Source organism: Balaenoptera musculus, chromosome 20 (assembly GCF_009873245.2).
Source record: "Balaenoptera musculus isolate JJ_BM4_2016_0621 chromosome 20, mBalMus1.pri.v3, whole genome shotgun sequence".
Taxonomy (NCBI): Eukaryota; Metazoa; Chordata; class Mammalia; order Artiodactyla; family Balaenopteridae; genus Balaenoptera; species Balaenoptera musculus.
The window spans coordinates 46,271,459-46,295,567 of record NC_045804.1 but is presented as its reverse complement, the minus strand read 5'-3'; the positions used below and the strand labels follow the sequence as shown (position 1 = coordinate 46,295,567).

The 24,109-nt window shown below is 42.4% G+C and overlaps 1 protein-coding gene across 3 annotated transcripts in view; it reads left to right on the top strand.

Annotated features, from left to right (window-relative positions):
* Positions 1-2,498: 2,498 nt before the first annotated feature.
* YWHAE (tyrosine 3-monooxygenase/tryptophan 5-monooxygenase activation protein epsilon) overlaps positions 2,499-24,109 on the top strand; it is a 39,595-nt gene continuing 17,984 nt past the window's right edge. For 2 of the 3 annotated variants that reach the window (XM_036836922.1, XM_036836920.1), the window contains exon 1: positions 2,499-2,675. In XM_036836922.1, the coding sequence (XP_036692817.1) occupies positions 2,612-2,675 (64 nt within the window). In that variant the 5' untranslated portion in view covers positions 2,499-2,611. The remainder of the gene's footprint in view (positions 2,676-24,109) is intronic. The other variant, XM_036836919.1, reaches the window with a different exon arrangement.

Below are 24,109 nucleotides of genomic sequence, written 5' to 3'. Positions count from 1 at the left end.
ACAGGCTCCAGACGCGCAGGCTCAGTAATTGTGGCTCATGGGCCCAGTTGCTCCGTGGCATGTGGGACCTTCCCAGACCAGGGCTCGAACCCGTGTCCCCTGCATTGGCAGGCAGATTCTCAACCACTGCGCCACCAGGGAAGCCCGATCCAAATATTTTTAATAAAGCTTTGAAACATATGGGTGTAGGACCAAAGACTCAGGCTGCCCCAACCTGCAAGATCCTTCTGCTTTTTAAAAAAATTTTTTTTAACATTTTTTTGTTTGTTTGCATTGGGTCTTTATTGCTGTGCGTGGGCTTCCTCTAGTTGTGGCGAGCGGGGGCTACTCTTCGTTGCGGTGCGCGGTCTTTTTGTTGCTGTGGCTTCTCTTGTTGCGGAGCAGGGACTCTAAGTGCATGGGCTTCAGTAGTTGCAGCATGTGGGCTCAATAGTTGCGGCACACGGGCTCAGTAGTTGTGGCTTGTGGGCTCTAGAGTGCAGGCTCAGTAGTTGCGGTGCACAGGCTTAGTTGCTCTGCAGCATGTGGGATTTTCCCGGACCAGGGATCGAACCCATGTCCCCTGTGTTGGTAGGTGGGTTCCTAACCACTGTGCCACCAGGGAAGTCCCCTTCTTTTTTAATGTAGACATTTACAGCTATAAATTTCCCTTAGCAGGATTTTTGCTGCATCTCATAATTTTTGGTATAGTATATTTTCATTTTTATTCATTTCAAGGTATTTTCTAATTTCCCTTGTGATTTCTTCTTTGACCCATCAGTTAGTTAAGAGTGTTATTTAATTTCCACATATCTTCAGATTTTCCTAGTTCTCCTTCTCTTATTGATTTCCAACTTCATTCCATTGTGACAAGAAAAGACACTTTGTATGATTTCAATCTTTTAAGATTAAGACTTGTTTTGTGGCCTAACATATGGTCTCCAGTTAACTTTACAGATGAACATGAAGCTCAGAGGTGAAATGATTTTCTGAAGGTCACACATTTGTTTAGTTATAGAATTAGGGCTAGAACCCAGATCTTTTGATTCTTAGTCATTCATCATTGACATTTGATAAGATGTATTAAAAGTGTGAAGGGGCTTAAGGAGCCAAACTTTGCTGGCTCTTCTGCTTTCTCCTATCACTTGAAAGTAAGTATTCTCCAAGGTTTTGTTTGTCCTCCTACCTCCACACATTCTCTAGCTGCTTCCATTGCAGCCTCCCTCCAGCTTGGAATGCCAGTCCCCTTTTCCAATTCCATGCCTGTTATTTCTACTTTAGTGATATGTGAGAACCTTAGAACCAACATGTGATAAAAGGAACTCACGTTTTTCTCTGCATTCCGTCAGCAAATTTTCCTAGCATTCCTTTTTTTGTTGTTGTTAATGGTACTGCCACTCATTATCCCAGTGACTCAGGGTGGGAAGATTGAAGGTCAATTTTAATTTTTTTCCCTTCACAAGGTCTTCAAATCTGATTAGCTGCAAACTGTTGTGGTTTCCCTCTGTAATACTATTCCTATTTGTCCTTTCTTTCACATTTTCACTGCTATTCTATTACCTTTTGCCTGTATTATTGTAATAACCTGATAATTCGTGCTGCTCTTTAATTACTGCTATACAATATTTATAATCTTTTTAAAGAATAACTATGATGGTGTCATCCTCCTCGCAAAATCATCAAACAATAGCTTCCTTGCGCCCACTGAGTAAGGTGCAAACTTCTCAGCTTGCCATCCAGGGCTCCTCATAATTTTGTTCCAAGCTTTTTATTCCACATTTATTGCAGACTTTACCACACGGCATATGCTTTAATTACCTGAGCTTTAGTCTTGCAACACATACTGTATTGAGTACAAGGTGCTGCGAATCCATTGCGAAGCAAAACAGACCAGGTCCTTTCCCATTCCTGCCTCCTGGATCTCAGTCTGATCTTGGACCTACTCTTCTGCACCTTGCACTCCAGACCAGGCTCCTCTAAGAACTTCCCTGTTCCTACCCATGGTGGGCCTAAAGGGGAAAAGGAGGCTGCGGGAGAGGAACAGGAAAAGATTGCAAAGTGCGAAGGTGAAGTGTGAAAACTGCAGCCTTCCTTCCCCTATGAACTACAGCAGGGCCCAACTCTTTATCCCGGAGTTAAACGGGTCTGAATAAGGGCCAAGACTGGGCTTGGCTGAGAAAACGGGGCAATGGGAGAGAAGGTGGTTTCAGAGAGGAAGGCTTGCCATTTCAAAAACCGTTACAGCCTCTCGTTTCTCAGTCCGCAGTCCAGGCTCTCCTGCTCACTCTCTCCTGGAGCGGTCCAAGCTGGCCTCACCCGGCCTCCCTCGCTCCCTCGTGGCGCTCTCCCTCCCCGCAGTCGCAGTTCCCGCCTAGAGCAGCCGCTGAGCCCACGGAGGAGGGGCGTCTTGCTGGTTACAGCCTCTTCGGGCGCTTAGCTCGCGGACCCGCCCCCCGCGCCAGTTGCCAGGGAGCGGTTGCCATAGAGCTGAGCAGTTGTCCGCGTGCGCAGGCGGAAGTCCCGGATTGAAGCGCCGCCATTTTTGCTGCCCGGGCGCGGAGCGAGAGGCTGAGAGTTGGAGACGCTATCCGCTTCCATCCGTCGCGCAGACCCTGCCGGAGCCGCTGCCGCTATGGATGATCGGGAGGATCTGGTGTACCAGGCGAAGCTGGCCGAGCAGGCTGAGCGATACGACGGTGAGTTGGCGGGGCAACGGGGGGCTGGAATTCTCGGACCCTATGCCGCCGCCCACAGAGGCCGGGAGCGGGAGACAAAATGGCGGCATCATCTCCAAGCCTGGCCCGGGGACGTGGATTCGGGAAGCAGGAAATGGCCTCTGGGCTCCCGGAGCGGTAGGAGGCTCAAGGCTCAGGAATTTGACCCTTTCGGAGTCCTCAGCTGCAGACATTCGCGAGCCGAGGAGACCAAGGCCATAGGGTGGAGGAGTTGGTTGTAAAATGGCGGCTGGGGGGAGGGCGAGTCCCGGGGCGGGGGCGGGGGAGGAGATGGCGGGTGCTGTCTCCGGGCGAGGAATCCCCAGGGGAGTTTCTGGGCCGGTTTTGGGACGTGGTGAACAATTTGGTGGCGTGATGAGGGAAGAAACACCCGCCACATGGGGGAGAGTGGCGACTGGGCGCTGTAGCGCGGGCGCCTTTCAGGGAAATATGGCGGGTGGGGGCGGTGGCTTTTCCCCGGAGGCCCAAAGTGGGGCGGCGGCTGTGGAGTCTCACAAAGGAGAACCCTTGCGGGCGGAGGGCTTCTCTGGGCTTGTGGTGGGGGGCCGTCTTGGATGAGGGTGGGGGAAGGGGGGAGAGAGTGGGAATCACTGCAGTTCATCCTTGGGCGGAGGCCAGCTGAGATGCTATGGTCGGATTTCCTTCTCGTAGGCCGGCACACCTTGTAGCGGGGTTTTTTAGGCTTTCCGTTCAACCTCGCCTTTTTCTATGGAGGTCTAGAAAAATCTCTTTCACGCTCCCTGTCCTCAGACTTATCCCAGAGAGCTCGAAGTTTCTGTAATCATTTTCTGGCTCCATAAGTTGTGGGTTCTGCTGGATAGAACATTGAACAGGAAACAAGGAGATCATGACTCTGAGTCTCTTTTCCATGCCTGTGCTTCAATCTACCGGTATTTAAAAATGATGACTTTCCTGTTTACACGCAGCGTTATGACAGATGGAAGGACCTGTTGAAAAATAAAGTTTTTTCATATAACGTGTAGTAACTATTTTGGTTGACTCCCCTGGCTTGGAATGCGTGTTCGTACTTCACTGGGGATATTCACTTATCCCAAAGCACTCAGCAGAGACTTGGGTTTTTGTATTAAGAACATAAGGGATCCCAGCAGATCCTGTTTTCTTTTCTCCAATTTTAATAGACGGCTTTATGTACAGATTCGAACAGTTCTTCTTTGTTCATTGCTCCTTTGTCCCTAAAGGTGCTATAGTCATTTTTCAGAACTTTATCGAAGTGGCCATTGTGTCTGTTTGCTCATTCCCAAACTGCTGCTTTTTTAAATTGCCCCTCCCGGCCTGGGTCCCTCCCTCCCCCCATTTTGGACCTAGGTATTTGAATTACCCCCACATCCGTTAAACTAGTATTAATCAAAACAAAAAATCATATGTATGCTTTTTGTGTTTTTAATGCTGTTGTGGGGTGAGACATGGTTGGAATCAAGTGTCAGTGATCTTTAGATTTTTCTTCATTAAACCATTTATTTTTCAACATGCTGTGTGGGAACCTTGCTTTCCTTGAATGCCTGTTTAGTCATGTGAATAGCCTCAGGGCTAGTCCCAGTGTGTCATCATACATTAGGATTCAGGAATTTGAAAATTAGGAGAAAAGACCTCGAACTCAAATTCAGGAAAGATCACTAAATTTCGTTTTGTAAATCCTTAAATTGCCGTTTGTATTGAACAAGATTTCTGTTGGGAGGGGGAGGGGAATAAGATGGGGAAATACAGCTCAAGGTCAGACTTGTCTTTATTTCAGCGTTTAAAAGTCAAACAAATGTAGGTGTGCTTGTAATGGAAGTTTTTTTCTTCTTCCCCTCTCCTGCCCCAAATAGGTTCCCCTCTTAATCTACCAGTGCCCTTGGGAAGAAACTCTAAATTGTATTTGAATGTTTTTTGTTCTGTAGGGATTTAGGCTTTGAGTAAACCTGCTGTGATCACCAAAAAGGACATGGAGGAAGGTTTTTTTAAGAACTTGTTTTAAAAACTGATTTGGAAGCTTGTGATTGTAGCTTCCAAGTAAGTGACAGTTTAGTGTGAAAATCATATTTTTGGAATTGGGTGTTGAGGATTTTTGACCAAAGGCTTAATTGGTTATTCAACACAGGACTATAGAGCCACATCCTTACCGTTGTTTAAACATTAGGGTTGTCCTTCAGGATCTAAGGGTGGGGGGTATATAGGATCTCCCAGGTGGAGAGGATCTCTTGTGACCTTTGGGCACAAAATTGGGAGGGATTCATTGGAAAGGAAGAAGAGGAAAATAGTCATTAGGAATCATCCTCTACCTTTGTCCACTCCTTTATTGGGTGCAATAATTCAGTTTTGTTTGTGGTCACAAAAAAATGACCCCATCGTTATAGTTGCCAAACAATTTATCGGGTATGGGGAAGGTGAAGAGTGCTTTTGATGATTTGGTTTGGTGTAGTTGGATATACATATTGGCTTTTTTCCTTGTTCTTGCAGTACCTTTAGCTTTTATCTTGCATGTTATGTTGAACCTAGTACTTAAACTTTTTTGTGGCATCATTTAACTTTGTCCTGGGGAATTGGAATCAGTTGATGCAGATTATTTAATGGTACTGGAGGACGAGCTAAGCTGTGTTCAGGAAAAGGACAGTTTGGTGTTGCAGATGGGAAATATTGAAGTTTGGGGCTAGGACTGTTCACTTTGAAGATCAAATCTAGCATCTTATCATGTAACAACAGTAGTCTAAGGGATGGTTTTTATATTATTCATAACCATATTAAGCAAGCCCATCATCTCTTAGCATTTCTGAAGTCTTAACTTCTCATGTATATGAACCATATTAGTATGGGAAAGTGGGGAATATAGAGGGGGGAAAATGAGTAGTTTCTACATTTTTTGAGAATAGAGCGGTCAGCATAAGCTACATTTGGGTTGTGGGGTAGTGCTGGTTTTGGCCTTTTTTCACTTTTCTTCTCCATGTGATGATTAGCTCCACATGAGGTAGGGGGAACATTTTGATGGTCGTGTTTGATTCAGTCTGTGAACGCAACACCAGGAATGCATCTGTTCTGTGTCACTTGAGAGCTGTCCTTTTAAGACACCAGAGTCTCATCTCTGGCTTATTTTGGTAGTCAGTGAGGGGTGGGGGGCACCCACCCCCACACGGAGTTTTGAATTAGCTCCTTAATATACATCTTGTTAGGAAAAAAAAATGGATGAGAGTAAATTGACTTTAGTAATGAGTTTAAAAGCACAGGTTAATTATCAGTTCTTTGACTATATGCCAGTAATAATTTTTATTGTTGCTATTTCACTTAATGCTGAAATTAATTGCTATTTCAGTTAATGGAGTTAACTTTATTGAATACATTTCTTTTCTCCTACCTAAACATAAGCAGAGTTGGATAATGCAATTAAAAAATTCCTCCTACAAGTAGCTTTTGGTCTTTGTATTTAAGGTAGATGCTCTTTTGTGTATACTTTTGTGCATATACACAATGTATTATTCAGTGTATTTTGTTGGCTTACAAAACTATAGAATATAATGAAATCATGAATCATTGCAATTTGAGGTGGTGATGGGGTAAATTCTTACTGTGGACATTTCTAGGCACCCTTTTCACCTTTGAATTCTAGTATGGGGAAGAACACAGATACTAAACTGAGCAAATTTTGGATTCATTAAGTACAAGCTAACCCACTGAAAGTCCATACGAATAAGCAGGCTTTTCATAATTGTTTTATAGCTTGGTCAAGGGAATATGAAATATCTTAAAAATTTCTTGACTTTAACCTGGTATAGCAAGTGAAATTTCAGCACAGTGAATTAATGTATCTAATTTTACAAATGAGTTTCAAATACTTTAAGAAGCTGATCTGAAAGCATGATTTTATTTTTTTTTAAAGGGCTGTAAGGCTGATTTTCCAGCAATTTTTTAGCCTTATATTTAAGTAAAGTGTATTTAAACAGTAATGACAGGCATAGGATAAAGGTTAAAATTTTAAACTTTATGTTATATAATTTCATATTTATATAGAACTTCACATTTCACAGACCAGTTTCAGAAAATTTTTTACTTATTTCATGTGATATTGAAGTAGGTAATGTTAATTACATTTTATGGTTCAGGAAAGTGAATTTGAGAAGATTTAGTGATTTTTTTTTTTTTAAATTTTCCTGTATCACATGATTAGTTGGCAAGTATATGGCAAAGCCAGAACTTGTCTGTCTGATGACCTTTAGACTGGTACTCTTATTTCTCCTGAGCCACTCACAAAAGACCCATGTGTAACTAAATCAGATGGTGCCTTGTGGGAGGAGGGGCATACTTATTTTTTTAGCAGTTACTTCACATAATATGTTTTGGTATTTATGACTTGACTCATATCCATTGTAAATAGGTAAGATATCTTCATACTTGTCTAAAGAAACCTCTTGTTTTCTTTCAAAAACAAGGCACAGTGAATGAAGTTAGAGTGATGAATTTTAGGTAGTCTCAGAGTGTGTTTGTATTTAGGTTTTTTGCTTTATCACAATTTCTATATTGGGATATAACTTAATGCCATAAATTTCTGTAAAGTACTTGTAAAACGTTTCTGCCCCTTACCTTAGTCTTAATGAATGCAGCCCTTAATGATATAGTTATAAAAATTTGAGGGGCAGGGAGGTTGGCAAATGATTCTCAAGTGTTCCAAATAGTAGCCTAGCTAGCTGTCAAGCAGAATCTATTAAGGGGTAGTGGGGAACAGAAACAAGATTGTTTTCACGGTTTTTGAAATGGTCAGTTAACAGTTTGATACAGTTAAATACAGATACATCCCAGTTGACAAATTGGTTTGCCAAGATAACATTACTTTGAGCTCATTAACTAAATATTCATGCAAGTCACTTTCCTAGGAACAATTTCAGAAGCTCGTTTAAGTTTACTAAGTTGTAATAACAGCTGCCATAATAATAGAAGGGTCATCATAATTTATTCAAGTCAGGATACCTTGAAATGAAGGGGTGCCAATTCATAATGGTGCTGAAACTACAAACTTGCCCTATGGTCGTCCTACTTAAGCTACTAGTTGTCTCATTTAGAAAGTTTCCTAGGCTCTGTCCATCCCTCTACCACCAAGATATCTTAGATCTGAATCCCCAGAATATTGATTTTTTTCTTTCAAATGAAGTTATTATTTGGCAGAACATAAGACAGATCAAAGGCAAAGTGAAAGCTTTCCTCCTCTCACTCCCCTTTCCCCCAAATGGGAGCTGGAAACGTCAAGAATACAGTAGTTGCTGAAAATAGAGCTTACTGGCATACTAACTAGTCAATCAAACTGATAGTGTCAAAGCCAAGTATGTTGGTTTTATGTATGTTTACCTTGAGCTAGATCTGTGTTTAAAAATACTTGACTTAGGTGCAGACCCTTAGCAGCAGGGTCTGTCTTAAGTTTAGAACTTTCCAAATAATATTTTTAAAGTCTCACCCACGTCTTGTTATGATCATTATGTTTAGAACACTGAATCCTGAATAGTTTAGAAAACGTATGATCATGATGCTGGTTTATCTTTTTGAAATTTAATCTTGAATTTATTGCCCTGCTTCCAGTGATCGATCCATCATAGTAGCTGGGCAGATCTGTCATTGGTAGACTTCATTTGTGATCAGGACAGGATTTTATCTAGCTAAAGCAATATAAAATGTATTAAGCCCTTTTCTTCACATATAAAAATTTGGAGGAGACACGTTACTATGAATAAGAATTAATGACTTTTGGACTTCCCTGGTGGCGCAGTGGTTAAGAATCCGCCTGCCAGTGCAGGGGGCACAGGTTCGAGCCCTGGTCCGGGAAGATCCCACATGCCGCGGAGCAGCTAAGCCCGTGCGCCACAACTACTGAGCCTGCGTTCTAGAGCCTGCGAGCCACCACTACTGAGCCCGTGTGCCATAACCACTGAAGCCCGCGCGTCTAGAGCCCGTGCTCCGCAAGGAGAAGCCACCGCAATGAGAAACCTGGGCACCTCAATGAAGAGTAGCCCCCGCTCACCGCACCTAGAGAAAGCTGGCACGCGCAACGAAGACCCAGTACAGCCAAAAATAGTTACCTTGTTAAATTTGCTTGTTAGGAAGTCAGAATACTTAAAAAAAAAATGACTCATACTTTGGTGGATGTAATGTAGTGCAAAGGCCTTGGAATCATCTGTATTCCTCATCTGTAGATTGGGGATTAATGAGATCTACCTTGCTTGCTAATTTCAAGGGTGGTTATGAAGTTGTGGGGTTTTGTAAACTGCAGAGTATAATTATCAGGTAGTAGTATTAATTGTGAAAACTTCCTCTTACCCATTGTCGGAGATGAAGTAAATGTTTTTGCTGTTGATATACATTCATATTAGAGGATAACGTACCTTTTTTGAGTTATTCTGAGCAAGTGTATTCTCATGGGTTTAGTGTGCAAGTTACATTTGCATAAAGGTTAGTTCTCAAAACAAAATCCTTAATCTTAACTCATCTGTAAAATTGCATATCCAGAGGATGAAGGTTGTCCAAATTTATTCCCAAGCAGTATAACCTATACTTTGGCCACGTTGAGGTATGTAGTACTTGATTTTTTGGCTGCACCTCGTGGCATACAGGATCTTAGTTCCCTGACCAAGGATGGAACTTGCGCCCCCTGAAGTGGAAGCGCGGAGTCCTAACCATTGGACTGCCAGGGAAGTCCCTGGTATGTAGTTCTTCCTTTTTTCTTTTTAAATTTATTTATTTATTTTTCGTTGCATTGGGTTTTCGTTGCTGCATGCGGGCTTTCTCTAGTTGTGGCGAGCAGGGGCTACTCTTCGTTGCACTGCATGGGCTTCTCATTGCAGTGGCTTCTCTTGTTGCAGAGCATGGGCTCTAGGCACGTGGGCTTCAGTAGTTCTGGCACTCGGGCTCAGTAGTTGTGGCTCTCGGGCTCTAGAGCGCAGGCTCAGTAGTTGCGGCACACGGGCTTAGTTGCTCCGCGGCATGCGGGATCTTCCTGGACCAGGGCTTGAACCCATGTCCCCTGCATTGGCAGGCGGATTCTTAACCACTGCCCCACCAGGGAAGCCCTAAAATTTTTTTAAGGCTAGACTTTTTTTTTTTTTTGGCCGGCTGTGCAGCTTGTGCTATCTTAGTTCCCCAACTATGGATCGAACCTGGGCCCTCAGCAGTGAAAGCGTGGAGTCCGAACCACTGGACCACCAGGGAATTCCCAAGGCTAAAAATTGTTTTACTCTTTTTTAAGGGAAAGTATGAGTTAATTTTAGAGTGAGAGGCTCCTCTGTTTAGGCTGGTGCATGAAGAAGAAAAATGGTACATATTTGAGTGTCAAGATTATTGTGTTTTGAAAAGCCTTAGTATTCAGAGTATGTACCAGGCACTGTTCTAGACAACTTGGGATGCACCAGTAAACAAAACAGACAAAAGGTCTGTTCAAGGGGCTTATTTTGCAGTGAATGTGTAAATGCTTTTAGAATTACTTTTCTGTTAGTATGTGTAATTAAGAGTTAATTTGAATTAGTAACAACAGTGGTGTTTGGTACAATGTAAGGCATTATACCTGGTGCTGGTCCCTGTCCCATATCAAATTCTTTCTTTATTGACTACTAGTGTTAAGTGGTATTAACAAACAAAAGTTTTCTCAAAAAATTATTTTCATTGACTCTGTGATAATAAAACCCTGTAACAGTACCGTCTGCTATTTATTAAAAACTATTCCAGGTGCTTAACATTCTCTCAATCCTCAAAAACAACCCTACAGAGTAGGTACTTTATTTATTTATTTTTATTTATTTATGGCTGTGTTGGGTCTTCGTTTCTGTGCGAGCGCTTTCTCTAGTTGCGGCAAGTGGGGGCCACTCTTCATTGCGGCGCGCGGGCCTCTCACTGTCGGCCTCTCTTATTGCGGAGCACAGGCTCCAGACGCGCAGGCTCAGTAGTTGTGGCTCACGGGCCCAGTTGCTCCGCGGCATGTGGGATCTTCCCAGACCAGGGCTCGAACCCGTGTCCCCTGCACTGGTAGGCAGATTCTCAACCACTGCACCACCAGGGAAGCCCTCAGCCATTTTTGACCTACAAAAATGATCATTTTATATGATTTAACGTAATGTTAAGTTGTGGTTGGAAGGCCTGGAAGATGAGGTTTCAGTATACCCCAAAAGGCATCAAGCTTTTAAGGAAGCACCAGGATTAATGAGGGACTGTGCACGAACACTTTCCCTCAGAGGCTGGTTTAGCTTTTTTACTTACCTTACTTGAGTTGACCTATTTTCACTTTGTAGGTCTGTTCTCTGCTTTTTTTTTTTCTTTTCTCATAATAATGGATTCAAATTTGCTGTATTTGCAATTCTTTTAATGCAGCACTTTCAGGGTCACTTTGGCATGATAAACTTCTCTTGGAACTGTGTGACATAGGGACCCCAGATACTTTGATCATTTTGGAGAAAAGGTGCTGCGTAAAATACTGTTTTTTTCTCCCGAATAACATGAATGGAATTTCATCCTTTTTTGCTAGTTGTCAGGATAAAGAGAATGTACAAGGCTGCTACCCTCATTGTTCTTTCCAGAGGAGAGTTGGTCTCAGTATTATACTTTACAGTTGGTAAAATGCAGTTGTAAGAAAATGTTTGGATTTATTAGATTATGTAGTATTAATATGGTTCCTTAAGTGTAACCAGTAGAATCCCATTTATTAATGTGGAATTTTTCTTACTGTTTTATATTTTAAATTACTGTTGTCTTTCTGCTTTCCCCTTATGCATTGTGAGATTCTTTGTTTCTAGCTTTGAAATCTTAACTAGTGCTTATTCCTAACCCCCCTGGCTTTTTCACATGGCCATTGAAGATGTTCACATGTTATTTTATTTAATCAAGGAATAGAGAGATTATGGGACTTCCCTGGGGGCACAGTGGTTAAGAATCCTCCTGCCAATGCAGGGGACACGGGTTTGAGCCCTGGTCTGGGAAGATCCCACATGGCATGGAGCAACTAAGCCCGTGTGCTACAACTACTGAGCCCGCGCTCTAGAGCCCGCGAGCCATGACCACTGAGCTCGCGTGCTGCATCTACTGAAGCCTGCGCGCCTAGGCCCCGTGATCCACAACAAGAGAAGCAACCGCAATAAGAAGCCCGCGCACCACAACAAAGAGTAGCCCCTGCTCCCCGCAAGTAGAGAAAGCCCACATGCAGCAATGAAGACCCAACACAGCCATAAATAAATAAATAAATAAATAAATAAATTTATAGAAAAAAGGAATAGATTAAACAGTATTGAGTAGAAGGAAAATACCACTTTGTAATTTCTTATTTATTTATTTTTGGCTGCATTGGGTCTTCGTTGCTGCTTGTGGGCTTTCTCTAGTTGCGGCGAGCAGGGGCTACTCTTCGTTGTGGTGCGCAGGTTTCTCATTGCGGTGGCTTCTCTTGTTGCGGAGCACGGGCTCTAGGCGCACGGACTTCAGTAGTTGTGGCACATGGGCTCAGTAGTTGTGGCTCGTGAGCTCTAGAGCACAGGCTCAGTAGCTGTGGCACACGGGCTTAGTTGCTCCGAGGCATGTGGTATCTTCCCGGACCAAGGCTCAAACCCGTGTCCCCTGCGTTGGCAGGAGGATTCCTAACCACTGTGCCACCAGGGAAGCCCTCCCACTTTTCTAAAAAATATATTTATTTTATATTTGGCTGCGTCAGGTCTTAGTTGTGGCATGTGGGATCTTTCGTTGCAGTGTACGGGCTTCTCTCTAGTTGTGGCGCGCACGGGCTCTGTAGTTGCCCTGCGGCATGTGAGATCTTAGTTCCCCCGAACAGGGATCGAATCTGCATCCCCTGCATTGGAAGGCGGATTCTTAACCACTGGACCACCAGGAAAGTCCACAATTTTCCCGATTCTTTTTTTTAACTACAGAAGCTAAAATTAAATATAAAAAAGTTAAACAAGTACAGCCCTATCAAGTAAAAAATATTGACAGCTACTCCAACCTGCCGGATGTAACTGTTGTTGACAGTTTGAATATACTTTTAGAACTTTGCTCAAGTGCCAATGCATGTATTCACAAACATACCTTGTTTTACTGACTCTAATGTTATTGATATAACATGCATCACACTAATACAGAAGAATGCTAAATGCATCATGTCATGCCACTGACTAAGAGAAATCTGGGTTTCAGAGATGTTAATGTAAAAAAAAAAGTGTCCTAAAGATAGATACATATTTATAGTATATACACATAATGTACTGCATTCTTTCATAGAAATCACATTATATATGTTATTCAGCCACATGCCTTTTTCCTTCAACAAAACATTGTGAATATAAAAAAGGTTTTTTAAAACAAAAATTGGGGACTTCCCTGGTGGTGCAGTGGTTAAAAATCTGCCTGCCAATGCAGGAGACACGGGTTCGATCCCTGGTCTGGGAAGATCCCACATGCTGTGGAGCAGCTAAGCCCATGAGCCACAACTACTGAGCCCACGAGCCACAACTACTGAGCCCGCATACCACAACTACTGAAGCCTGCATACTTAGAGCCTGTGCTCCGCAACGAAGACCCAACGCAGCCAAAAATAAATAAATTTATTTTCAAAAAAATTGGACCATTTCAACCAGACTAACATAAAAACTTTTAAAATGTCTGGTTTGTTCACCTATGTCAGTCTACCTTTAAAGAAGAAAACCTTCCCAAGGGATTTTACTGTGCAGCCAGGGTTGAGAAACACGGGAATAGATCGTTTCTCAAAGCCCTGACTAAGTCACTGAGGGTGCTTATTAAAAATTAAGGCATTTGATCAGTACTCAAATTTAATACATATCTCCGGGTAAACAGCTAGATTTGACTAGATGACCTTGTAGAGCTCCCTTCTTGGAGGCTGTCTTAGCTGTTTTTTCAGCAGTGAATTGCCAGAGACCCTGAGTTGGAGAATATGGGAAATTCTGTGGCAATATTGCGTAGTTTTTTGTTCAGTTTTTTAAAAAAAGGATCAATTAACTCATTTTTGAGTGGTGCTGCATACTTTGAGTGTGGACCTCTTACTATTTTTTCCCTTCATTTACGTAGTTTATTGATTTCTGTCGCTTTTCCCTGTATCTGCCTCTGTATTTTCATATTATGTTTTTTAAAAAAATATATTTATGGTGCATTGGGTCTTTGTTGCTGCATGCGGGCTTTCTCTAGTTGCGGCGAACGGGGTCTACTCTTCGTTGAGGTGTGCAGGCTTCTCATTGCGGTGTCTTCTCTTGTTGCAGAGCACGGGCTATAGGTGTGTGGGCTTCAGTAGCTGTGGTGCGTGGGCTCAGTAGTTGTGGCTCGCAGGCTCAGTAGCTGTGACGCATGGGCATAGTTGCTCCGCAGCATGTGGGATCTTCCTAGACCAGGGCTCGAACCCGTGTCCCCTGCATTGGCAGGCGGATTCTTAACCACTGCCCCACCAGGGAAGCCCCCAGAGGTCTTCTTTAAGTAGAGATTATAACAGGAGGGTTGTGATGGTGCCTTGGATTTCTCCTTTTTCATTAAGCCCCCAGGTGATGTCTGATGTTCCTGGTCTGTAGACTACACTTCCTGTAGCAAGGATTATAGACTATGTTCTTCAACTGCAACTTTGTCTTAGTTTGAATTTCCCTGGAAGTGGACCCTAAAGCAAAGATTCAGGAGCCAATGATTTACTTTGTTGGGGAAGTAAACATCAGCTGGGGAGTGAGGGCCAGCAGATTGTCAATAAAGGTGTATTATCAGGCTAACTACCGCTGTGGGCAACTGTAACTGAATGACCCTGGAGGAACTTTGAGAGCCATTGTCAAGCATATGTTTCATAGCCTTCTACTGGAAAAAGATCCCATCTGTGACTTTCATAGCTAGAGAGAAGTCAGGGCCTGGCTTAAAAGCTTCAAAGGACAGGCTGACATTCTTATTAGGTGCTAATGCAGCTGGTGATTTGAAGTTGAAGCCAATGCTCATTTATTGATTTTTTTTCTTAAATTTATTTTATTTATTTATTTATTTTTGGCTGCGTTGGGTCTTTGTTGGTGCGTGTGGGCTTTCTGTAGTTGCGACGAGTGGGGGCTACTCTTTGTTGCGGTGCACGGGCTTCTCATTGCAGCGGCTTCTCTTGTTGCGGAGCACGGGCTGTAGGCGTGTGGTCTCAGTAGTTGTGGTGCTTGGGCTTAGTTGCTCTGTGGCATGTGGGATCTTCCCAGACCAGGGCTCGAACCCATGTCCACTGCACTGGCAGACGAATTCTTAACCACTGCGCCCCCAGGGAAGCCCCACATTTATTGATTTCTGAAAATCCTAGGGCCCTTAAAAATTATGCTAAATTTACTCTGAGCTCTGTAAATGGAACAACAAAGCCTGGATGACAGCACATCTGTTTACAACATGGTTTATTGAATATTTTAAGCCCACTGTTGAGATCTACTGCTCAGAAAAAAAGATTCCTTTCAAAATATTGCTGCTCATTGACAATGCACCTGGTCACCCAAGAGCTCTGATAAGAGATGTACAATGAGATTAATGCTGTTTTCATGCCTGCTAACACAACATCCATTCTGCAGCCCATGGATCAAGGAGTAATTTCAACTTTCAAGTCTTACTATTTATGAAACATATTTTGTAAGGCTGTAGTTTCCATAGTTAGTGATTCCTGTGGTGGATCTGAGCAAAGTGAATTGAAAACCATTTGGAAAGGATTCAACATTGTAAATGCCATTAAGACCAAGTTCACTGTTCTTTATTTAGCTTATTACTGCTTCAAGCACAGTGTTAACACTTCTCTAAGTGCTTACATCTTCCTGGATTCCTGTTTGTTTGTTAAGTCTTAAAAGAGGCAAGCAAAGAAAAGGATTTTAACATATTGTTGAGTTCCTATTATGTGCCAGGGAGTTTACCGATGCAATCTCATTTTAACTCTCGTGTGATGGGTATCTTCCAAGTTGTAGGTGAGTAAACAAGTTCATAGAGGTTAAGTGACATAGGTCAAATAGCATGTAAGTGAATATCTAAGCCAGAATGAAAATCTAATCTGCATCATTCTGGCTATAAATGTGGTTTCCTACCATGCCGTTTCCCAAAGTGTGTGTGTCTTTTGGTCCACCTAGTAACAGTACAAGTGATATGTAGATATGACAAGAATAGTAAAAATGTTACTGGAATAAAATATAAGACCTCTTTAGAGAGGCTTCCCAGATCTCCTGTTTTGTGTCAGCATCCTGTTCATTTCATATAGTACTCAACACAAAGTGTATTTAGATGTCAGATTTATTCTGTCAACTTTAAGCCATTTAAACTTTTGCTTAAAGAAGAATCCCAGGGACTTCCCTGGTGGCACAGTGGTTAAGAATCCGCTTGCCAATGCAGGCAATACGGGTTCAATCCCTGGTCTGGGAAGATCCCACGTGCTGTGGGGCAGCTAAGCCTGTGCACCACAACTACTGAAGCCCGCGCATCCTAGAGCCTGTGCACTGCAACTACTGAGCCCCATGCACCGCAACTACTGAGCCCACGTGCTTAGGGCCCATGCTCCACAACAGGAGAAGCCACTGCAATGAGAAGCCCGCACACTGCAACTAGAGAAAGCCTGCATGTGCCGCAACAAAGACCCAGCACAGCCAAAAATAAGTAAAAAATAAAAAACAAAACAAAACAAAACCCAGGAGTGGCTTCCAAATCTTGGCCAAACTGTTTACTCAGATTGCGTTTTAAAATAAGTCTTCTTGGGGGCTTCCCTGGTGACGCAGTGGTTGAGAATCTGCCTGCTGATGAAGGGGACACGGGTTAGAGCCCTGGTCTGGGAAGATCCCACATGCCGCAGAGCAGCTAGGCCCGTGAGCCACAATTACTGAGCCTGCGCGTCTGGAGCCTGTGCTCCGCAACAAGAGAGGCCACGATAGAGGCCCGCGCACCGCGATGAAGAGTGGCCCCCGCTTGCCACAACTAGAGAGAGCCCTCGCACAGAAACGAAGACTCAACACAGCCATAAATAAATAAATAAATAAAAATTAAAAAAAAAAGTCTTATTAATATATGTAAGATATATCTCAATATTTTGTTGGTTTTAACAAAGTATAACTAGTGATTACTATAGCTTTTTATCTCTCGAGGAAAATATGTGATATAAGTCTCCTAAAGCTACAAACATCAGCTTTTAACTGTATTTTTAGATCCTTTCCACATTATTTACTGTTGGAATTAAAGTAGTTAAGAATTTTTTTTATTTATTTTTTTTGGCTGCGCCGCATGGCTTGTGGGATCTTAGTTCCCCAGCCAGGATTGAACGTGGGCCCTCGGCAGTGAAAGCACTGACTCTTAACCACTGGACCACCAGGGGATTTCCCAGTTAAGAATTTTTTAATAGATTGACTCACAATTTTGAGTAATGTAAAATCTTAAATTGTGTTGTCGCACTCAGTGATTTGGAAGCACACTCATACAAGTGCAAAAAACATTTTAAAGTGATGGCATCACAAACTTTGTGCAGACTTAGGCAGGTGAATTATTAGTGATGAAACTAAATTGTCGAATTTGGCAGGGATTTAATGTTCAACAGCCAATTTAAGTCACGTTAGTTTTCTGAGAATGTTTTGTAACCAGCTTAATCTGATGGGCTTATGAGAGTATAGCTCTGTCAAAAATCATGTTTCGTAGGGATCATATTGAATTTCTTTTATTAGCTGACAATACCTGCCCTTAAAATTGTCCAAATCAAATTTCTTTTCCATGCTTTATGGTACAGAATTATTGGTGCCAGTGGAGTATTCGTCAGTGTGACAGAGAAAATGCATAGTTTTAGAAAAAATTTGGTTCTTACCTGTATATTCCTAAATATTAAGTCATTGCTACCAAGAGATACGACTCTTTTAGAAATCTGTAAGACAGGATGGTGATTGTCATTGGGTTATCCATATGAATTGATTGTTTAGTGGTTGTATAAATTTTGCTTAGCTGATAATTTCACTCATTTTTTGGAGGTTGTCTAAGTCCATCAGATCATCTGAAAGCAGCATAACACCTGGACATTCACATAGGTAACTTCCTGTAGAAATGCTCTCATTGATTTCATGAGATCAGAAGTATCTGAGTGAAGACTGCTTCTCTTGTGTAAATCTAGTCAAACATTTTCTGTGACTTCCTTTTTACGTGAAGATTCATATGGTAAATTCCTCTTAGGTTTAGTACCTTGGAAATATTTTCTCCAACAAACTTGCATATTTCTTGTTATCAAATACAGGAACAAAATTTAGCTTGGGACTTTTTTTTTTTTTTTATATTATTATCAGGGGTCCCAAGTGAACACTTGAAGTCTTTTTTTTTTTTTTTTTAATTTTTATTTATTTATTTATTTATTTATGGCTGTGTTTGGTCTTCGTTTCTGTGCGAGGGCTTTCTCCAGTTGCGGCAAGTGGGGGCCACTCTTCATCGCGGTGCGCGCGCCTCATTATCGCGGCCTCTCTTGTTGCGGAGCGCAGGCTCCAGACGCGCAGGCTCAGTAATTGTGGCTCACGGGCCCAGCTGCTCTGCGGCATGTGGGATCTTCCCAGACCAGGGCTCAAACCCGTGTCCCCTGCGTTGGCAGGCAGATTCTCAACCACTGCGCCACCAGGGAAGCCCGAGCTTGGGACATTTTATTTATTTTTTTTTATTTCTTTTTTTTTGGAGTTTTTAAAAATTAATTTATTTTTGGCTGCATTGGGTCTTTGTTGCTGCGTGCGGGCTTTCTCTAGTTGCGGCGAGTGGGGGCTACTCTTTGTTGCGGTGGGCGGGCTTGTCATTGTGGTGGCTTGTTGTGAAGCACGGGCTCTAGGCATGTGGGCTTCAATAGTTGTGGCACATGGGCTTAGTTGCTCCGCGGCATGTGGGATCTTCCTGGACCAGGGCTCGAACCCGTGTCCCCTGCGTTGGCAGGTGGATTCTTAACCACTGTGCCACCAGGAAAGTCCAGCTTGGGACATTTTAAGTTGTTGCTTCAATTGTCATTAACCATAGACAAAATTCGTGGTCTGTGTTAATTAATTGCCCATAATTCCTATGCGTATCTGTGATCTTACAAGTAATGTCTGGTTTGATAGCCTTTTTTTTTTTTTTTTTAATCTTAGTGTGGTTTCATTGGGGTTTTTTTTTTTTTTTTAAGCTATATTGAGACACTATAGTGCGCCCTCCCCCCTTCTTCCAACTTCTTGTACTTGGGCAACAGCAGGGTCATGTGAGCTGTTTGGCCAGTGAAATGTGAGCAGAAATTGTATGTGTAACTGTGTACACGTAAGTCCCTTACATACGAACTTGTTCTGTTCCGAGAGCGCGTTTGTGAGTCCAATTTGTTACTAAGCCCAACAAAGTTAGCCTAGGCACCCAACTAACACAATTTGCTGTATAGTACTGTATTGTAGTAGGTTTATAATACTTTTCACAGAAATAATACATAAAACAAACAGTACCTTGAAAAGCACAGTAGTGCAGTACAACAGCTGGCATACAAGGGCTGGCATCGAGTGAACAGGCAAGAAGAGTTACTGAGTGGAGGAGGGAGAGGAGGTGGGAGATGGTAGAGCTGAAGGATCATCAGCAATAGGAGACAGAGGGCAAGCTGCAATTTCACTCACACCTGACGTTGATGGCACAGGTTCTGGTTCCTTGATGGATTCAATTCTACCTACCCTCTTGAAAAAACTGAAAAAACGATCCAGTCATGTCTGGGTAGTAGCTCTTTTTTTCTCGTCGTAAATGACACGGTAGGACTGGATTGCAATCTGAACGGCTGCTGCAGTACCGTTCTACGTTTAGGTCCTGTGCCTCAAAAAACTAAAAGTGCCTCCTCAAGTAAAATCTCCTTGCCATTTCCCACATTGTGAGTCTCTTTGATTCTTCAGTTACTACTTCTTTTGTCTCTCTTCGTCCTTTCTGTGGGTCTCCGATTCCATCAGGTCTTCATTAGTAAGCTCCTCATGTTGCACGCAAGGAGTTCAATGAAGTCATCCTCTTGCAGATCTAGCTTGAAATAAAGACACTATACTATTGTACTCTATACAGTACTGTAAAGTACACAAAAGCACAACCACTTGTAAAGGTTGCATGCACGTGGCAGTGTACTCCAGAAAGGTGAACTGACTTAGGTGATTGGACATGCTAACGCATGTTCGTATCTTTGAAAGTTCACAACTTGAAGGTTCGTATGTAGGGGACTTAACAGAGACAGTGACCAACCCTTTCCTGATTCTTCTGTTTCTTCCCTTGCTTCCTTGACTAGAGAAGCCTCAAGTACCGAACTGTACAGCCCCAAGATGGTGAACTCTCACAAACTTTTGAGTGAGAAAGAAACCTTTGTTGTGTCAAGGCTCTGAAATTTGGTGAATAATTTGGTTCCCAAGCTCACCTGTCCTATCCTTTGGGAATACAGAATTATCAATCACAATTCAGAAAAGGTTGAAAACGTGTTTACTGTTTCTTGTACTTTCAATTGTGAGATATTAAGTAGATTACATCCAGGCCTCTCTGCTTTCCAGAATCTTAGGGGAGGCAGAGCTGTCTCAAAATTATATGCCAGCTTTTCTAAAGATCATCCTTTGGCTGGTATGTTAAATATGTGCATGCTATATGAAGGACATTTTGCTTTCATGGCATGCCTCAATATGAATGAATCATTAAAGGGCATAACACTTCCCCCTTCTGTGCACACTAAGTCTCTGGTGGATGTCCTTCTTTTCATTCCTTAATTTCTAAACCATATCTCTTCAGAACTAAGTATTGAGATTTTAAGGGAGATATTCATCACATTAAGCTCTCTGGCCAGCCTGAGCTCTTTCATCTTAAGCCTTTTAGTTCTCCCTTTGGTCCTCAATCTAGTTATTCTCTACTGTTGCTGGCACAAGTCTGGTTTTCTGCTTTTTATTCATTTGGGAACTCCCCCACCCCCCTACCCCAACCCATGCAAACATCAGGTTTTCCTTTGCTGCTGTACTTATCTTCCCCACTTTTGACCCAGAAAACACAAATATTTTTTCTGTGTATGGTACAAGAGACATTCACCTTCATACATCCCAGCTTTCAGTGTTTGGAAATGTTCCCAAAATTTAAACTTTTGACACTGGGGCATTTCCTGGTGGTCCAGTGGTTAGGCCTCCACGCTTTCACTGCAGGGGGTGCGGGGTTGATCCCTGGTCGGAGATCCCGCATGTGGTGCGGTGCGACCGAAAGAAAAAAAAAAAAACAAGTTTTTTCTTCAGCAACTGGGAAAATACTTCAAGATGTTTGTTCTCTTCCTTTTGCTGTTCTCTTCTAGTGCAGAATGGCTTTCTGTGACGGTGATTCTTTTCTCTTTATTATTATCCTTATTTGAGGTTTTTAGTTATTTTGTAAAGTGTCTCTAAGATAATAGTCATGTGATAAAGTGAAAAACTCAGTGTGAGGGGAAAATGGTGGTGTTATATTGAAAAGTATAGTTTTTACACTTCTATTTTAACAATAGATCTTTCTCTTTTGAAGAAGTACTCTCATTTAATATAAATACTAATATATCTTGGGGGAGGGGTAAAGACTTCTCTATATGTCAGTCCAGATGTATGCATATAAAATATATTCTGGGGCTTCCCTGGTGGCGCAGTGGTTAAGAATCTGCCTGCCAATGCAGGGGACACGGGTTTGATCCCTGGTCCCAGAAGATCCCACATGCTGCGGAGTAGCTAAGCCCGTGTGCCACAACTATGGAGCCTGTGCTCTACAGCCTGCGAGCCACAACTACTGAAGCATGTGCACTCTAGGGCCCGCGTGCTGCAACTGCTGAGCCCGTGTGCTGCAACTGCGGAAGCACGCACGCCTAGAGCCTGTGCTCCACAATAAGAGAAGCCACTGCAATGAGGAGCCTGTGCACCGCAACGAAGAGTAGCCCCTGCTCAACACAACTAGAGAAAGCCCGCGGACAGCAATGAAGACCCAATGCAAACAATACACACACACACACACCCCCCACACATATGTATGTATGTATGTACTGGGACTTCCCTGGTGGCACACTGGATAAGACTCTGCACTCCCAACGCAGGGGGCCTGGGTTTGATCCCTGGTCAGGGAACTAAATCCCACATGCATGCCACAACTAAGGAGCCCACATGCTGCAACTGTGGAGCTCATGAGTCGCAACTAAGGAGCCTGCCTGCTGCAACTAGGACGTGGTGTAACCAAATAAATAAATAAATATTAAAAGAAATACTGTAACAAATTCAATAAAGACTTTAAAAATGGTCCCCATCCAAAAGAAATTAAAAAATATATATATATTCTGATAGATCCCAAACTAACAATTTCAAACAACCATGCCTGATAACTAATAATTGGTCTAGAGAGATTTTTACTGAGGTGATTTTTATCATTTCAACAAGGTGAATTTTACAGAGAGTTCTACAATTTACAGAGGTACCTTGGTTTTTTCCCCCTGGCTTTTCCCATGATAGTTCTGCATCACCCCTGAGATAACTTTGCATTGTTTCCATTTGACATAATGATTTGGGAAGCTTGCCTTCATGCAAGCCAGAAATAAATTTATTGTCTTAAGTTTCTTCTCATGTTGGGTCTTTGGAGGAGTTTCTTTTCAACAGTCCCTACTTAACTGAAGATTTTATCAATACTATCATCATCATGTCTGTCATCTGGATTACTTTTCATTGAGAAGGGGGGACTACAGAGTTTGGGACAGAGCTACTTAGTTCATCGTGTGTGTGTGAGAAAATACACATAACAAAATTTACCACGTTGATCATTTTTTTTAAACAGTGATACATATTTTTTAAAAATTATTTATTTATTTGGCTGCGCCAGATGTTGGCTGTGTTATGCGGGATCTTTGTTGCGGCATGTGAAATCTAGTTCACTGACCAGGGATTGAACCCTGGTCCCCTGCATTGGGAGCTCAGAGTCTTTTTTTTTTAATTTATTTTTATTTATTTATTTATTTTAGCTGTGTTGTGTCTTCGTTTCATGCGAGGGCTTTCTCTAGTTGCGGCAAGCGGGGGCCACTCTTCATCGTGGTGCGCGGGCCTCTCACTATCGCGGCCCCTCCCGTTGCGGGGCACAGGCTCCAGATGCACAGGCTCAGTAATTGTGACTCACGGGCCCAGTTGCTCCGCGGCATGTGGGATCTTCCCAGACCAGGGCTCGAACCCGTGTCCCCTGCATTAGCAGGCAGACTCTCAACCACTGCGCCACCAGGGAAGCCCAGCTCAGAGTCTTAACCACTGGAGCACCAGGGAAGTCCCACCACGTTGATCATTTTTTAGTGTATAGTTAAGTGGTGTTAAATACATTCACATTTTTGTGAAGCCATTACCATCCATCCCCATGATTCTTTCCATCTTGTAAAACCGAAACTGTATCCATTAAACAGTAACTTCCCATTGTCCCCTTAGCACCTGGAAACTAACATTATACTTTCTTTATGACTTATTTAAGTATCTCATATAAGTGGAATCATGCAATGCTTGTGTTTTTGTGACTGGTTTCTTTCACTTAGTATAATGTCCTTACGGTTCGTCTATGTCGTAGCATATTGCAGAATTTCCTTTTTAATATTCCATTGCATGTATATACCTACCTTTTGCTTATCTCTTCACCTGTCAGTGGACACTTGATTGCGTCCATGTTGTAGCTATCATGAATAATGCTGCTATGAAAATATCCAGATATATCTGTTCAAGATCCTGCTTTCAGTTCTTTTTGGTATATACTCAGAAGTGGAATTGCTGGGTCATATGGTAATTCTGTTTTCAGAATTTTTCAAGGAACTACCATACTGGTTTACGCAGCAAATGTACCATTTTACATGCCCACCAACAGGGCATGGGGTCCAATTTCTCCACATTCTTGCCAACACCTGTTTTCTGGTTTCTTGATAGTGGCCATCCTAATGGGTGTGAAGTGGTAGATGATCTTAGTCTTTTAAATAAAGGATAGAGCTAGATTTTTTTCCCCCTTGATTGTCTTGCTCTAAATGCACCCTAGGAGGCTCTTGATTGGGAATCAAATCTGGTTATTATTTAAAATGGCACTTTTGTATTCTCTGTTGTAGATTGCTTTGATGGGCTTATTTCCTACCCTCTCCTTTTTTTTTTTTTTTTTAAACATCAACCAGCCACTTTTCCATATGAAAGACAAGTTATAACCCTTCACATTCTTTGTGCCTTTTCTTGATAATGTATAGCAGATGAATTGGTAAGCCTTCTAGACTACAGTATACCCAGTTCTCAGAATATCCCCAAATGCCTTGACTTTTGTAGTATGAAAGAGTTTTGGTCTTCTTTAGTCATTTCATGTACAGAATTCAAGATCAGATCATATAATACTAGATACTTCGTAAGTCCCTAAGATGCCATAGTCTTGTTAATTGGGTATATTATTTGAATGTACTATAGGCATTTAACTGAAGTTTGATAACATAGGACACCTAC